Source organism: Monopterus albus, unplaced genomic scaffold (genome assembly GCF_001952655.1).
Source record: "Monopterus albus unplaced genomic scaffold, M_albus_1.0 scaffold12.1, whole genome shotgun sequence".
NCBI classification, from domain to species: domain Eukaryota; kingdom Metazoa; phylum Chordata; class Actinopteri; order Synbranchiformes; family Synbranchidae; genus Monopterus; species Monopterus albus.
The window spans coordinates 4,815,973-4,832,161 of NW_018127892.1; the positions used below are offsets into that span (position 1 = coordinate 4,815,973).

The following is a 16,189-nucleotide window of genomic DNA, read 5'->3' on the forward strand; positions in this document are numbered from 1 at the left end:
TTTAAAATTCTTTATTTCATGATGGTGTGTGGTCAGAAACTACTTAATGTGATTAGCACAACATGGATTAACAAGTGCACAAACGCCCAGTGTCAGTGATGTAGACTAAATACAACAGAATAGGTGGTTTGCTTGGGAATGTGCTCAGCGTTAGATTTAGATGGTTGCAGCACAGGAGACCTAAATCCAGGCCGTCGACTTTGTAAGTGCTCCAGACAAGATTAACTTTCCAGGACAGCCACTAGGGGTAGTCATAACATTATGACGCTAAAACCAAACCAGGACAACGGACTGGTTGTTGGTCGAGGCGAAATCTGTTCAAGACACTCCGGATGACAGGACGGCGAGACGACCCGCCGTTGGCTGAGAACATGAAAGACTGATCTCTTAGCCAGCTAAAATTAGTTAAAATATGAAAACCAAGCTGATAATATTGCTGTAGTTTGTTCAATGTAAGGTCTGTATAGAAATAACGCTGGCGCGAGCAGTTACAGCTGACTTTGCGTTAGTAACCCACTGTTAACTAGCTTATGTTATATCTGGATAAGACAACTTGACCCAGCTAGCTAACGCATAACAATTGATGTGGCCTGACAGTTGTAGCTTTAGATAACAGTTAAAGAGAAAGTAGTTGGAAGTTTAAAATTTTGCTCTACGTCTACAAATCATGGCGTCGGTGCTGTTTGAGTCGACAACATATGCAGATGAGCAGTTTTGACTTCGGGCTGTCAACAAGCTCGCTGACGTTAGCTAGCGAGCTAGCTTTCTTGCTACCATGGCAAAAATAGGGAACGGCCGCCAGTCAGTGGACACAAGGAGTATCCGGACTATTAACAGCAGCCACATCGACGATGAAAGCTCTTTGGGATCCGACTCAGAGATCAACGGCTTCACCAGCGACAGACGAACCGATAAATATGGATTTATTGGTGGGGCACAGCAGTACTCAGAGGAGTTGTAAGTGTTTCAGCTCACTCCCATCAACTTCCTCTGTTCTCTTGCCAGTTTACTCTGGGCTAACTAAAATCAGTAGTACAATTTAAAACCAGTTCAGCAAAAGCCTAGAGACCTGTATTGTAGCTAGCGACTAATGTAACCTAGTTATAATGCCATATCACAGTGTTGGCGTTGTTGTCTGGTTGCCCCTGCACAACAGAGTTCCCAACCTTCTGCGTGGCACAGTGTGTTTTGAATCCGCTGTTTGCCTCACTCAGCATGGCAAATATAAAAGCAAGAGGGAAGCAGATGGAGATAGAGTGATAACAAGTAGCATCTTTATTCGATAACATGAAGCCCTGTCTTTTGCCCCTTTTTAAGCCAGGGCCTGCATATTACAGCACTGAAATAGTGAAAGGTGTGCCAGGCACTGGCTGGGAGTTGCCTGTTTCTTGGAGTTTTGGCAGACTTGGAGCCACCGCTCTGGCGCCCCGTTACTAGAGGGCCTCTTCTGGTTCAGCTTTATCGGTAGTCACAAACCAAGATTTTAGCTTACACTATTTGGCACTCTTTGGAAGCCAAGACACTCAAGTCTTAGGAAGCTGAGACCATGGTATAACATTGATAAAAGTTCTTTGAAGATGCCTGAACCCTGCAATTACAGGCCTGTGCTTATGAGATAATTACATAGCTTAGTAAAGCAGCAGACCTCATCCATATTGTGGGTTATACTTGCCTGTGTTGTTTTTTTCTGCTGGAGAATATAATCTGAAACCCTTAATTTTTTGTGCTTGTATATGTTTGTAGTTAAATTACATCATATGGAAGACAAAGCCTGACTGCAGCTCTCTGAGATTAAACGGGTTGGGCTCTATCTTAGTCTTGTTTTACCATCTTCCTCAAAACAGTCTACTAGTTGTTATTTTTGACTCATCACAGTTTGCTGCTTGCATATGAGCAGTGGCCACACAGATCTGATGGCACATGCAGAAAGACAAACAGGCTTTCATAGGATGTTTTTTTGTTCCTGTTACACCCTCCCAACATACAGGAGCCTGCTAGTTACTGTGCAACTGCCTTTTATGTGTATGTAATTTGGATGTTTATCTCCAGCTGCCTTTATTGCATATCTTTAGTACATATCTTTTTATCACCCAGCCCATGTGCCCTCTTCAAAACTGAGAACTGTATTTAAACTGTAGTTGAATCTTTTTTGGTTTCATTTGATTTAATCTTGATTTAAAAGTGAGGCCTTTAAATGTGTTCTCTGATGTGTCTCCAGAGCTCAGGATGTGCCTCCAGAGGTGCTCAGGCACAGGGAGGTGAAGTGGCTGGACATGCTCAACCACTGGGACAAGTGGATGATCAAGAGATTTGATAAGGTCAGTGCCAAGTGTTAACTCAGTAGCACAAAACGTCAGGTGGCTGGTTTGTATGTGCTGGCCATGTAGATTGACCAGATATGACTTGGTTTCATTCTTTCTAAGTTGTTGCTTTCTAAAATTGGTGTCTGAGCTTTACTGCCATTGTCTCCAGGTGGCAGATTTTTGTTCCTGAGTAGTTCTGTACTGTATATGTGCTCAGATGATGGAAATGGTGTTGCTCAAGTATTTGATTGCACAAGGACAAGACATTGTTTGCAGCTGCACTTGTCTAACTGTTTTTCTTGTGAATTGCTCTCGGCGATTCAGTACAAAGCTGCGTTACCTTGTTTCCCAGAGTGAGCAGCAGGGCAGGACACAACCCATCCCTTTATCACCCTGTCAAAAACGTGACACATTGTGAGTTGATTTAGAGTGGAGCTATCCTGACTTTGAGAAAACTCTAAAATAAAGTTGCTGTGGGTAAACTATAGCTATACTCAAGTGCAATGCAGCTCTTCTAATTGACAAGCATTAAGCTGAGAAGAAAGCAGTTTTCCTGTGGTGCAGGTAGGCACAGAGGCCATACAGAGAAGGTCTGAATTTTTAATCCTTTATTGTGCTCATATATTTGTTGCTTGTTTTACATCAGCTTTACAGCAGAAATGGTCCTCTTGTTTGGGAAGTGTGCCAGCTCCATATTAGAAATAGTGAATAAAAGTGTCCAGAAATGGCAATGCAAAGTGTAATAAAGATGGCAATATTATCTTTTCTATCTGGTTAATCAATCTGTAGTGTAAACAATGCCTTGTACTTCTCTATGACAGATTATAGCTGCATCTGTACTCGGATACTTCTTGTGAAGTACTAGACTACATTATACAGTATTTAGAGGTGTCTCTATATTTTTGTCCTCCCCAGCTACATACATGAGAGGGTCAGAGTATTAGGAACACCTCTGAATATAATGTAGTCCAGTATAACACCACCTTTAACTATGACCTCAATAATAACATATAATTGAATTTATACATTTATGACAATTTCACCAAAACTGAAAGATTTTGACCTTAATAAACACAGATGTTAAGGTGGAAGTGTTGCATTGAGTGCATATGACTGTACAGGTGTACCTAATAAAGTGGCTGGTGGGTGTATGTGAATTTCACATTACCCTCAGTGTAAAAATTCTCATCAAGGTCATAAATTGTTAAACAAAACTGATGATCAGTTGTGCTCATTTTACCTAAGTACAAGTGGATGTTTGATTGAGTATAAGAACTTTGTTGTAATACACTGTGGCTTTACTGACTCATCGAAATATGAGCTGTTATTCAAAGATTTAAACGGATAACTGCACTTCACATGTTTCCAAAAAAGCAGCCAATACCAAGTAATAGGATGATGGACTGTTTGTAGCAGCTTACATAATGGCTCGTGCCTTCTTTGCTCTTGTTCCCTTTATGTCATGCTTGATTTGGGGAACCCCTGTCCCCCTGCGGGTTAGGTGAGGCTGCGGTGCCAGAAAGGAATCCCTCCTGCCCTGCGAGGGCGTGCATGGCTCTACCTGTCAGGAGGGAAGGTGAAGAAAGAGCAGAACCAAGGAAAGTTTCAGGTCAGAGAAGAGCTTCTTTCTCTTCCTCTTTACAGCTCTTTCGATGCTGTTATATGGGCTCATTTCATTTTTAAATTTCATTTGAAAGTGTTACTGAAACTGGGCATGCACCAGTGTTACTTCTGATTTTTTTTGTGCATTGGACTGGAGCCAGTTCACATTTAGATCATTCAGTATACAATGGAAAATCACTGGTTGTTTTTATGGTCAGTGATACAACAATTATTCTCTGTGACAATTTTTATTGTTGTTTAAATACAGGTATTTTAATGCAAAAGGTATTTCCCGTGATCATTAAATCTTCTAGAATATCACTTTCTGAATTTTTTGAAAGCCCAAATTGCTGTTACTGTGCACTAAAGAGATGTCACATCTCGTCAATGTTCTGTCAGGAACTGGATAGCCAGTCAGGGGACCCCAAATGGCTCGATGTGATTGAGAAAGACCTCCATCGACAGTTTCCTTTCCATGAGATGTTTGTGTCACGGGGAGGACACGGGTAAGCTGACGTGAAGCAGCATTACACACTGGAAGTGATGAGTGTCTTAACGGTTTTGCGTGTCTTTGTTTTGATCCTGTGCAGACAGCAGGACCTGTTTCGTGTTCTTAAGGCCTATACTCTGTACAGACCTGAGGAGGGATACTGCCAGGCTCAGGCCCCTATTGCTGCTGTGTTGCTCATGCACATGCCCGCTGAGGTGCTGTAACTTCTCCTCTATCACAAACACCATAAAAACTGTCTTCTTTATATTGCGCATGTGCTGATAAGCTTGCGTTGGCTGTGGAGTTGTTTATCGTCTGCCCCAGTGTTAAAAGACAAAGTTCCGAAGGCTTGTTATTATTTTTGTCTTCCAACTAGAAATTACGTGCCTTTCCAGCTCTGTTTTAATTGATTTTGACCTTAATAAACACAGATGTTAAGGTGGAAGTGTTGCATTGAGTGCATATGACTGTACAGGTGTACCTAATAAAGTGGCTGGTGGGTGTATGTGAATTTCACATTACCCTCAGTGTAAAAATTCTCATCAAGGTCATAAATTGTTAAACAAAACTGATGATCAGTTGTGCTCATTTTACCTAAGTACAAGTGGATGTTTGATTGAGTATAAGAACTTTGTTGTAATACACTGTGGCTTTACTGACTCATCGAAATATGAGCTGTTATTCAAAGATTTAAACGGATAACTGCACTTCACATGTTTCCAAAAAAGCAGCCAATACCAAGTAATAGGATGATGGACTGTTTGTAGCAGCTTACATAATGGCTCGTGCCTTCTTTGCTCTTGTTCCCTTTATGTCATGCTTGATTTGGGGAACCCCTGTCCCCCTGCGGGTTAGGTGAGGCTGCGGTGCCAGAAAGGAATCCCTCCTGCCCTGCGAGGGCGTGCATGGCTCTACCTGTCAGGAGGGAAGGTGAAGAAAGAGCAGAACCAAGGAAAGTTTCAGGTCAGAGAAGAGCTTCTTTCTCTTCCTCTTTACAGCTCTTTCGATGCTGTTATATGGGCTCATTTCATTTTTAAATTTCATTTGAAAGTGTTACTGAAACTGGGCATGCACCAGTGTTACTTCTGATTTTTTTTGTGCATTGGACTGGAGCCAGTTCACATTTAGATCATTCAGTATACAATGGAAAATCACTGGTTGTTTTTATGGTCAGTGATACAACAATTATTCTCTGTGACAATTTTTATTGTTGTTTAAATACAGGTATTTTAATGCAAAAGGTATTTCCCGTGATCATTAAATCTTCTAGAATATCACTTTCTGAATTTTTTGAAAGCCCAAATTGCTGTTACTGTGCACTAAAGAGATGTCACATCTCGTCAATGTTCTGTCAGGAACTGGATAGCCAGTCAGGGGACCCCAAATGGCTCGATGTGATTGAGAAAGACCTCCATCGACAGTTTCCTTTCCATGAGATGTTTGTGTCACGGGGAGGACACGGGTAAGCTGACGTGAAGCAGCATTACACACTGGAAGTGATGAGTGTCTTAACGGTTTTGCGTGTCTTTGTTTTGATCCTGTGCAGACAGCAGGACCTGTTTCGTGTTCTTAAGGCCTATACTCTGTACAGACCTGAGGAGGGATACTGCCAGGCTCAGGCCCCTATTGCTGCTGTGTTGCTCATGCACATGCCCGCTGAGGTGCTGTAACTTCTCCTCTATCACAAACACCATAAAAACTGTCTTCTTTATATTGCGCATGTGCTGATAAGCTTGCGTTGGCTGTGGAGTTGTTTATCGTCTGCCCCAGTGTTAAAAGACAAAGTTCCGAAGGCTTGTTATTATTTTTGTCTTCCAACTAGAAATTACGTGCCTTTCCAGCTCTGTTTTAATTTGTGACCTTGGACAAGTCTTTTTAAGCTGAACAGCAGAGCGATAGACTGTACAAATATATGGAGATAAGTCCTGGAGCTGATCCAGAGACTGAAAAATAGATCAACTCTTAGCTGCTGCGGTGACTATATGAAGGGTAGGCAAATTTTCTGGTTCGTACTGTGCCCGTAAGGCATGTATTCAAATGAAGTGCACAGTAGTATCTCTGGCAAAACTCTGTATTTATGTGTGTGTCACAAAATGTCTGTCCATGTATTGGCTTTAAAAAAAACATGTTATTATCAAGTCCACGCTCAATGTTCAGTTTTATTATTTAACTCCCACATGAACACAGAGAAATGTCCTGTTACATGAGCAGATCATGACATCATCTGTATCACTTCCACAGGATGCCTTCTGGGGGCTGGTCCAAATTTGTGAGAAGTATCTTCCAGGCTACTACAGTCCTGGCCTGGTGAGAATGAAACACAACGCCATCACAAGATGCTGGACATGCATAGAGAATATGACTTCATGTGACGTTGCTGTTTCACAAACGGTGAAACACTGTTCACACTAACTGTCTGGGGTGTATTCCAGTTTTGTTTTGGCAGAAACAGGACTTTAGTGTTTATAAGTTACTGATGAAACAATGAGGAGTTGTCAGACCCCAATTTGAACATTAGGTTACTTACTCACCTATATAGTAGTGAACTGTATTGTAGTACTGTCCAGCTTTATTGCTTTTTATTTTGTAATTTGTTTATAACTGAAGCAAGATCCAATGAAATGCTTCCTCATAAAAGTATAACATAAAGCTATGAAAGAAGTTATATAATATGGTTAGTCATGCGCAGAGGGAAACTATTTACACTTGGCGATGCATGTGGACTGGTGTATTTTTAATGTCTGAACATCCACATGCATGTTGGGTTTCAGTCCTGACAGTACAGAGAACAGTACTCTGTTAATGCCGTCCTACTTGTGTCTCCTTCAGGAAGCTATACAGTTAGATGGAGAGATCCTGTTTGCTCTGCTGCGGCGCGTCTCCCCACTAGCCTTCCGCCATCTGGAGAAGCACAAGATCGACCCCATCCTCTACATGACTGAATGGTTTATGTGTGCCTTCTCCAGAACGCTGCCTTGGTCGTCTGTGCTGCGTGTTTGGGACATGTTCCTCTGTGATGGTAACAGTGGTTTACAGTGCTGAATTTGCACTGGTACTAGATGTTGAAGCAGTACATCAGAACGTCTTCATGCTCTACAACACAATTACCTGGCTCTTCTCCCTCTCTCAGGAGTAAAGATAATCTTCCGTGTGGGTTTGGTGCTGCTGAAGTGTATGCTGGGAACCCGAGAGAAGCTGAAGGCCTGCCAGGGCCAGTATGAAACCATGGAGCTTCTAAGGGCCATAGAACCTCGTTACATGCAGGAGGGCTTCCTCGTCCGAGAGGTAAGAGCAGAGGAGCAGCATGGTGTAGTGACTGGGGAGACAAACCTTTGACCAAAATACATGTGCTCTTGTTTGCAAGCCTTCGCCTTGCATAACTGTTTGTGCAGGGAATCTCCACCAGAGACAGGAATTAAATTAGCTAAATAGGAAAGTTCATGTCACACAAGGGCTGGGTCCTACAGAAAACATACATAATGCATGGAAAAGTTTCCTTTTTCATTCACATGATATTTTTAGATTTGCTTATCTGAGGCTACAATGACAGTTGATGCAAAGTACAACCCAAGTGATATTCAGTGATTTTGGATTTTCATTAGCTGATTTGTAACAATTACTTATATGTTTCCAATGTTTTTTTAAGTTGTTGTTTTGCTGTTCACTTGCATCAACCATGGAATTGGATACAGCACTACTAGACATCACCTGTTCATTCCTAAGAAACATCATACCAGCTTTTATTTTATTGTGGAGTAGTGGAGCATTTTCCACACTTAATCAATGTAAATAGCATTACACATGGGAGGCCAAGCTTGTTTGTTCTGGCATGATCCTTAAATGATGCAGCATTGTGCTGTTACTGTTTGTGAAAATGTAGTTTGAGAACTGAGAACACTAAATGTTCACAAATGTAGTCAATGGAACAGCAGAGAGTCTGAGGGAGAAATAAAGTGACAGAGAGACAATCTGACCAGAGTGCTGCTCCGGCAGTGTCTGGTTCCTCTGTGAGTGTCTGTCCACTCTAACAATGCCTCTCTTATACACAGGCCTGTCTCGGCTGTGCGTGACACTGTGTCCACAGCAGCCCCAAGACCCTTTGGCATTTACTGACAAAGTTCACATTCTTACCACTATGAAACATAGAAAGAGCATATTTTCCAGCAGAGGCTGATCCTGTTTCATCACATTTTCTTTGATTATGATCTGCTGTGACCTGGTGATGCATCTCTTCCTGTTGCAGATTCTAGAGGTGCCAGTGACATCACGAGATGTGGAAAAAGAGCACCACACCCAGCTGAAGCGCTGGAGGAAGACCCGTGGAGAGCTCAATCTCAAACCGCCTCCAAGGATGCACGGTGCTCGGCTCGTCTTGTTGGCTGACCCACCCAGGCGCCAGGATCTGAAGCAGAACCCCACCATTGTACTTGAGGTGCCTCAGCCCACCTCGCAGCTGAAGAAGGGCAAAGAGGAGAAGCAGAGCATGAAGAAGAAGAGCAAGAAGAAATCCCAGCCCATTATGGAGGTCCCTAACCCTTACCCTCTTCCAAATGAGCATTCACCTCCACCCTCAGACCCACCTGCCATGCCACCGGTCACCAGCAAGACGCCAGAGACTGTGCCACAAACTGTGCCACAAACTGAAACACTCTCACCTCACCAGCACTGTGCACCTCCTACAGACCTTGCCCCTGCCAAAGATTCTCCTCATCAGCAATCCACACAGAGCCTTAGCAGCACAGAGCTGGATACGTACCTGTAGCTCTACAGCAGCCAGTATGTGTGGACGAGGGACCAGCGCCCTTCAGCCAACAACGATCTATCCTTACCAAGGTCTCTGACTGGCCAGCATCACTAATGTTGACATTTTTTGTATATGTTTATTCATGTTAAACACCATTTTGCCTATGATATTACTGGTATACACTAAAGCATCATTGCTAAGTGTAAAACTACACACAGTTTACACACTTTATTCATGTGATGCTATTACCTCTTCGTAATGCTTTCATTCAGACCATAAGTCTTGGTATTCTGTTTGTAATGGAAGCACGTTACTGACTTACTGGGAAAAAAAGTGATTTTTTTTGTTTGTTTGTTTGTTTGTTTGTTTTTTCTTCCACACAGCTGTGGTTGAAATGGAACTTATAAGGCTTATAAGATTTTCCTGTACATTTCCAGATTCAACACTGTTGAGTAAATTAGTAATACTGCACAACTGTGGATGTACATTCCTGATATAAACTCCATGCTTTTCAACTTCCTCAGCCATTAACTTCACTGGTGGGTTGGTTCACTAGAGGGCAGCCTCGCAGCAGTTCCAGCCATAAATCCTGTTAGGTTACCTGTTCAGAAAGCTGATTACAGTAGGGATGGGATTCATTAGGCTTGGGATATTTTTTTGAGACAGAGTGTACCTTTTTTTTTCCAGTGGGGAAATTTGTGCATTTCATGTTTTTTGTTCTTAGATTTGAATAGACAATCATTTTCCTGAATTGCTGAAAATAAGTCACACCATGTGTACAGGCATTATTTATTTAAAGATCAATTTAAACATGAAATTTGTGCGTGCCCTGCTAGTGCACAAATGATTACTTTTTTCAGTCAGTTGAATTAATGTGGTTTAAGTGTGTATGAACTCCAGTAGCCACTGTGCCAGGCACTTGCAGCCACTTTAGTGCAGCAGTAATTCATGTTAACTTGGGCAGCGGAGAGGAGAGAACACTGGACATTCCTCACTCTATGACACATTCCTGTCTAAAGCTGTCTTTGCCAAATAAGGATCTGTATAATATATGTGTTTGTGCTTGTGCTGCCTGTTGCAACTTGGACAGCAAGTGATTGCAAATTACCTAATGGTGCTGACTTTTCCTCTTGGCATTGGGTCTATTCTTTTTTTAGATTGTGCTAGAATTTCCAAAGTGAAAATCAAGACTGTTGTTTGAGACGGTGTGCAACCACTACCTGTGGCCAGGATTACTTTGTTAGTACAGCGAAGAGAGATCATGGGATCACTCAAGATGTACTGGGATGTTTGTAGCATTTCTCTTACAAGAACCAGCCTCTTTTCTTTGGGCAATATGGAGAGACATGCAGTGGTTGAGGCTTTTTTGAGGAACGTGTTGGACAAAGAGTATATAACAAGCATAAGCACATTAAATATTTTTTGTTTAAATAATATAAAAAACTGCTAGATTATTTACAAAAAGCAATGGGATTTAAAGGAATAACATTTTTAAGCAGTCACTCACCAGTATGCAGTAGATTTTTGAGCGCTTGGTTTATTTCACTGATCTACTTTAATTTAATACTCTGTGTAGATACAGCATGTAAAATACTTTGTTTTGTAATGAAGTCTATTTTTCAGTGTATAATGCTTTATTTTATTGAGCAGTTACAGAAGCCACAGAGGTGACATCTCTAAATCATTTGCAGTTAGGACAGTATGTTTCAGATCAATGTTTGTAACACTAGGAAGTATTCATTTGCAACTTTTGTGACAAATGTTTTTCTTTCTCTAAAGACAGATTGGTATTATTGTACCATTTACAATAGTGTTAAAAAAAAGTTTGACAACTATGGGGCACTATGCATCATCTTGAGTTTAAATTTACAAATAAAACTTTGTTACACATTTGTGGTCCATGTTTACTGATTACCATAAGCCCATAATCCTGTAGTATGGTGAGAGTAAATGTATTTTGACATGTTGACCTTTCTGCCTGCTTGTTTGCGATGTCTCCTAAACACCAGCAGGTGGGGCAGCGGAGTCATCACTTTGAAATGAAGCTGTTTTAAGAAGCCACCAGGGGTGCACCAAAGGTGTGTTCCTTTATGTTATGTACATTTTTAAGGATGTTTCACCTTATAAAAAAGAATTTTATTAACTACATTTTACATGCCATTTTAAAGTGACCTTTCAATGGCCATTGAATTAAAATTCCTTTTAAGATCCTTGCAGTAGTGCCCCAGTTAAATGGCATGATGTGACAAGAACCAGCCTCACTTCTTTGGGAAATACAGAGCCATGCCGTGCTTGAGGCTTTTTTTGTAGAACATGTTGGACTGAGCAAAACCACTAAATAACTTTTAAACAATTATCATACTCCGTATTTAGCTAATTGTTTCTTTGAAGTTCAATATTTATCTGCAAATCTGAACATCAGCATAGCCTAAAACTCCTGGCTTATTTGAAATTGTGTCGTCTGTTTTGTTAGTTTGTAAAAGTCTACATAACACGCAGACTTGCATGTCTGTATTATGGGCTTGATGGATATCATTTAAAAAAACTAAATAAATAAAGGGGTGTCATGGCTTAAAAGAATTGTTTTGGCGTAGTTTAGATTTTTGGAAAATTTGTTTATTAGTTTTGATACTGATAATTAGATGAGAAGGTTGATACCGCTTTATTTGTAGGCTATGCTAAATATGTATATGGAGCCAACAACTGGATAACAGCATAGCTTAGTATGGCATTAAATAACACCTTGCATCTCATTTGTATGAAAAAGTTGTTGGGTATGTTCTGGGCTATCATTTGACTTTAATAGGTGATTTTTAGGCATGCTGGTAGGCATATTTGTACCTTTGGGTAGAATCTGGCTGTTACCCAGTTTCACAGTGTTTTCAGTATTTATGGTAAGCTAAATTAACTTGCCACTTCCTGGGGGCCAACATGTTGGCCTACTAGTCTAATGTTTGCTAAACAGCAGTGCAGGTACAAAGATTTTAAAGCAGCCTTAGAACCTCACTGTTAAAGATTAGTATAATGACTATTAGTATAATTTACACCACAATGATACATTTTCTTTCTCTCCAATATGTAGGTTAATAATGCACTGTGTCAAATCTGTCATGTCACATGGACTCTGTGGTACAAGCCCTATCAAATGGGGCTCCATGGCACGGTGTCTATCTGTATGACCACTTTTGTAGGAGTGTAAGGATTCAACTTTTTGACCTTTCTCCTTGAGGGCTCCCTTCAGCTTAAACGGTTTCCCGCAAAGGGGTCACTCCTCATTTAGACTAATGGTAGGTTGCTATTCTTTTCTTAATTTACTGTTTGAACTGCCAAATGCCTCTTTTCTCCTTGAAGTATGGGATATTTGTTTTGCCTAAGGCTTTTAATAGTTCATGGCAAATTGCTACTCTGGTGACCTCAGTAAGCCTGATAACTCATTTCTAATTGTCCTGCAAAGCGTGAGCTGCAGCTGTTGACATCTGGTCACCAGGGGCTTATAGTAGTAACTAAAAGAGAGTGCAGCAAGTTGCAGGTAATTTGGACCTAGTCCTTGTCTCAGGATAAGCAGTATAGATAACGGATGCATGAATATTTTGTGTATGTTGTCAATATTACTACAACCTTGTAAAAGAGTAACCTACCTGTCTATTAACCACACTGTCGTTCCACCAGGACGTTATGGACCATTATGGGATCTGTTGATGTTTGCCCACATGAGGCATAGCAACAGTTAATGGTCTAGGTCCGTGAGGAATGCATGCACCCTCACGTTTTCCCTCTTTGCATCGGACACCTGGCCCTCTTTCAGTGCCACCGTGCCATTTACATCTCAAAGGGGGATGACCAAGAAGGCCCTCTCTGTGCTCCCTTCCTTACTCCAGAAATGATCTGATTTATCTCTTCATCAACGGAAATATATCCCTTCAGAGGGCCATCCCGCCTCTCTCATCCCCAGCTAATAGAGATGGGAGAGGGTGCAGTAAAAAGAGAGACTTGTGATCCTCCTTGTGATCCCAGACCCAACGGACCCCTGTCACAGTGCTTGATTCATGTGATGTGGGTGACTTTCTCTCTGCTCCCAGGCTCAGTGTGTTAAGGCACTGGGGGGATGGCATAACGCAAAGCAAAGGCGCCTGTGTTCCTTAGGTATCCGATTCCCACGTTTGACGGAGCATGACAGGTTGGTTCAGGTCAAATTAAGAAGCTGCAGTAACAAATATGAGGGCAGACGCTGTGACTGTGTGTGCAGGTGAGCTCTCTATGGCAGTGGGAATAAAAAGTTATTTATTGCACCCAGGGAAAACATTAGTCTTTGTGCAAGGAGCATTATGAGGGGTGATCCTTGTGCAAGGGCTGGAATGAATAATTGAATCATCCCTGTGTAGACTTCATGTTCATCTACCAAAGGAGAAGCCTTACATTTTATTTTCCTCTCCTTTATCTTTTCAACATCCAAGACTTTACGACCAATTATTTATACCTGCCTATTATTTTGACAGCGTTGTAATGTTTGTACAATATGTTATGAATCAGCCTATTCTCCATGCATTGGTGGTGCAGGTTACTTTTGGATGGAAACATGACATTTCTCTTTCCATACACAGCTTCTCCATCGTCTGGCTGCTCTGAGCTATTTGTGAACACCCCAAACAGAGAATACTGTTAAATAATGCTATAAATGCCTGCTAATGTTTTTAAGTCTGGAGTAGTGCCTACAGGCTCAACTATTCCAATATGTGATATTCAAGGATCTGTGTACATTAGAAATAGTAGTTTTGGCACCTATGCTGTTTCCATTGTATACTTTTCCTCCCACTTATGGTCTACAAATGGCTGTATAAATGGTTAATACTGGTAAATTTAACATAGAATAACACCCCAGAAATTCTCATGAGTGCATTTAGCAAAGTACTTTAAATGTCATCACAGTTCTCATTCCAGCTACTCCCAGTGGACACACCACACTGCATTAGGGACCATACGAAAATTACTGGGGGGAGGGGGGGTCATATGTTTTACTCTTAAAAATAAGAACCTTCTTAATATTTGGTTTGGCCACTCCTTTAATACAGCACTTTCCATCCTAATTTCTCAACTGTTCTAACAATATTTTATAGAGAGCAATGACAAGAGTAGAATTACCAGTTGCCAAAATGATGGCAAAAGTGTGCTATTTATTTTTGAACCAAGAGCTAAAGGAACAGTTATTATCACTCTAGCTGAAAAGGCTAATGGGGCAAAAGCTGAGGGACTTCAGAGCACAAGCATTTCACTTTACCCTTTAGTAGAACAGGTTGTGCTGTGCTGAATATGTATGGTAGGTTAACTTTTTAACACTTTGATGTAACTATTGAATTATATTTTTTACAATACATCTCACTAGAGCAAGGTCAATAAAATACAAATCTGGGGCATGAAAAAATTAAGAGACCCCCTCATGCTTCCCCTAGGACTTTAAACCACCCTTAAACAAATAAAAAAGACATAGCCCCCCCACCCCCCCGTCACTCTCATGTGGTCCCTTAGCAGATGTTTAAAAAAGCCTAAAAACTATTTATAAGGGGTTCTAGGGTTCAAATCATGTTAAGAAACAAGGCTGTCTCAGTCAAGAAAGATTCATACATATGGGTGAATGGTGAAAAGGTAAGTGAGGCCCAGTAATTGTGTCTGCTAATCACCTGCTTCTATGCCTAAAGGATATTTTAGCTCCAAATGATGGGTCTGTGGGGGTTATGTGGGGGTAAGTGCTGCACACCTGTGTGGCTGTCATACTCCTTGAGGAGTTTTAGGCATTTCATTTAATCTCCATCAGTTGACCTCCCCACCCCCACCCCACACCCATCCTCCCGACCTCTTAACCCTCTACATCCCCTGGCTCAGTAGTGCCAGAGGCTTGCACAATTATGGCTGTGAAGTCTTGTCAAGTAAATGAAGCGTAAGGAAAAAGCACATTTTTCCTGACACTATTTTGACTGTTGACTTGACTCGGCCTTCGTTCCCTACTGGTGATAATTAAACCTGTCACAATAGTTTTTTTTTGTACATGTGCGCTGTGATTTTGCTGTTTTCTTTCTGACACTAACTTGCTCTGTAAAGGGGATAATGAAACAATCTGAAGTCACTGGGCCTCTATTCACTGCTGACTCCTCATTATCCCCTCTCCTGTTCTCTGCCTTTTGGGTGGTACTGATGATCAGTAATTAACAGAGCCAAGTAGAGAATTAGCTGGCTCTCTCTGGGCATTTGTTTACTTGTGTGTGTGCCTGTGGAGGCTCCTGGTCAGTGGGTGATAAGTTACAGACACAGATGGTGGGCATCAGCGGGCTTGCTGCGGGCAGATTAGCAGCCTCCAGTGTCTGAGCACCCCCGTCCCTGAGCCCCGGAGGAGTGCCTGTCTGTAACTTTACTCGCTTTGGCAAGCCTCATGTGTTGATAGAGGCCAACTATGGGCTTATCTCTTGTCTCATTCCAGCACCAGTGGGCCTAGCAGGCTCAAGGCTCCCAGATAGAAGGGGCGGGGATGTCTACTGGGGATGTCTGTGTGAAAACACCCTTGTTTTGAAAAGGTAATGCTGTTGCACAGATTTTGTAATTAGAAGTAACTTTACACCACTAAATGGAGCCTTATCCAAATGCATTCACATTTGCACTTTAATTGCATGGCGTCCAGGTGTTAAACCTTCTTTTCTCCAGTAACCACTAAGCTTTTGTGACTTTATATGATTTATAATCAGAGTTATGGGCTGTAACCCTATATGCTCTCATGTGTGGGATGGCGGCTGCCACATGTGGCACCTCCATAGGGATATGCTGGCAATCCCCTCTTCTGCTGCCTAAAAAAATACCTACACTGCAGATTTTGCCATTATGCCACATTCACTTTGCACTGGAAAGGAAACACAGTTCAAACAGTCCAGGTCAAAGGTCAGCCAGATGTAACATAGAGAGCGCAGGAGGGGGGAAGCTGGGCAGACTGTAGGTTCGTGTTTGGGGGCCTGTTTATTTTATAAACAGTGGGAGTAGATTAGTATTGGAGCCAGGCTCCTTTAGCCA

At 41.7% G+C, this 16,189-nt stretch overlaps 1 protein-coding gene across 1 annotated transcript; it reads left to right on the forward strand.

Annotated features, from left to right (window-relative positions):
* The first annotated feature begins 752 nt into the window (after positions 1 to 752).
* LOC109954794 (TBC1 domain family member 10A) lies at positions 753 to 11,026 on the forward strand. The gene is made up of 9 exons (XM_020590385.1): positions 753 to 957; positions 2,219 to 2,318; positions 3,805 to 3,912; positions 4,305 to 4,411; positions 4,496 to 4,610; positions 6,637 to 6,702; positions 7,225 to 7,414; positions 7,526 to 7,680; positions 8,639 to 11,026. Exons 1-9 carry the CDS (start codon positions 776 to 778, stop codon positions 9,155 to 9,157), a joined length of 1,542 nt encoding a protein of 513 aa, XP_020446041.1. The 5' UTR covers positions 753 to 775; the 3' UTR covers positions 9,158 to 11,026.
* Positions 11,027 to 16,189: the final 5,163 nt, after the last annotated feature.

What these genes read in the sequence shown, in the direction of transcription:
- LOC109954794 (XM_020590385.1), top strand. Translation starts at nt 776, where the DNA reads ATGGCAAAAATAGGGAACGGCCGCCAGTCAGTGGACACAAGGAGTATC. An exon ending in GTGTCACGGGGAGGACACGG is followed by an intron (nt 4,412 to 4,495) that starts GTAAGCTGACGT and finishes GATCCTGTGCAG; the next exon opens with ACAGCAGGACCTGTTTCGTG. An exon ending in GCTACTACAGTCCTGGCCTG is followed by an intron (nt 6,703 to 7,224) that starts GTGAGAATGAAA and finishes TGTCTCCTTCAG; the next exon opens with GAAGCTATACAGTTAGATGG.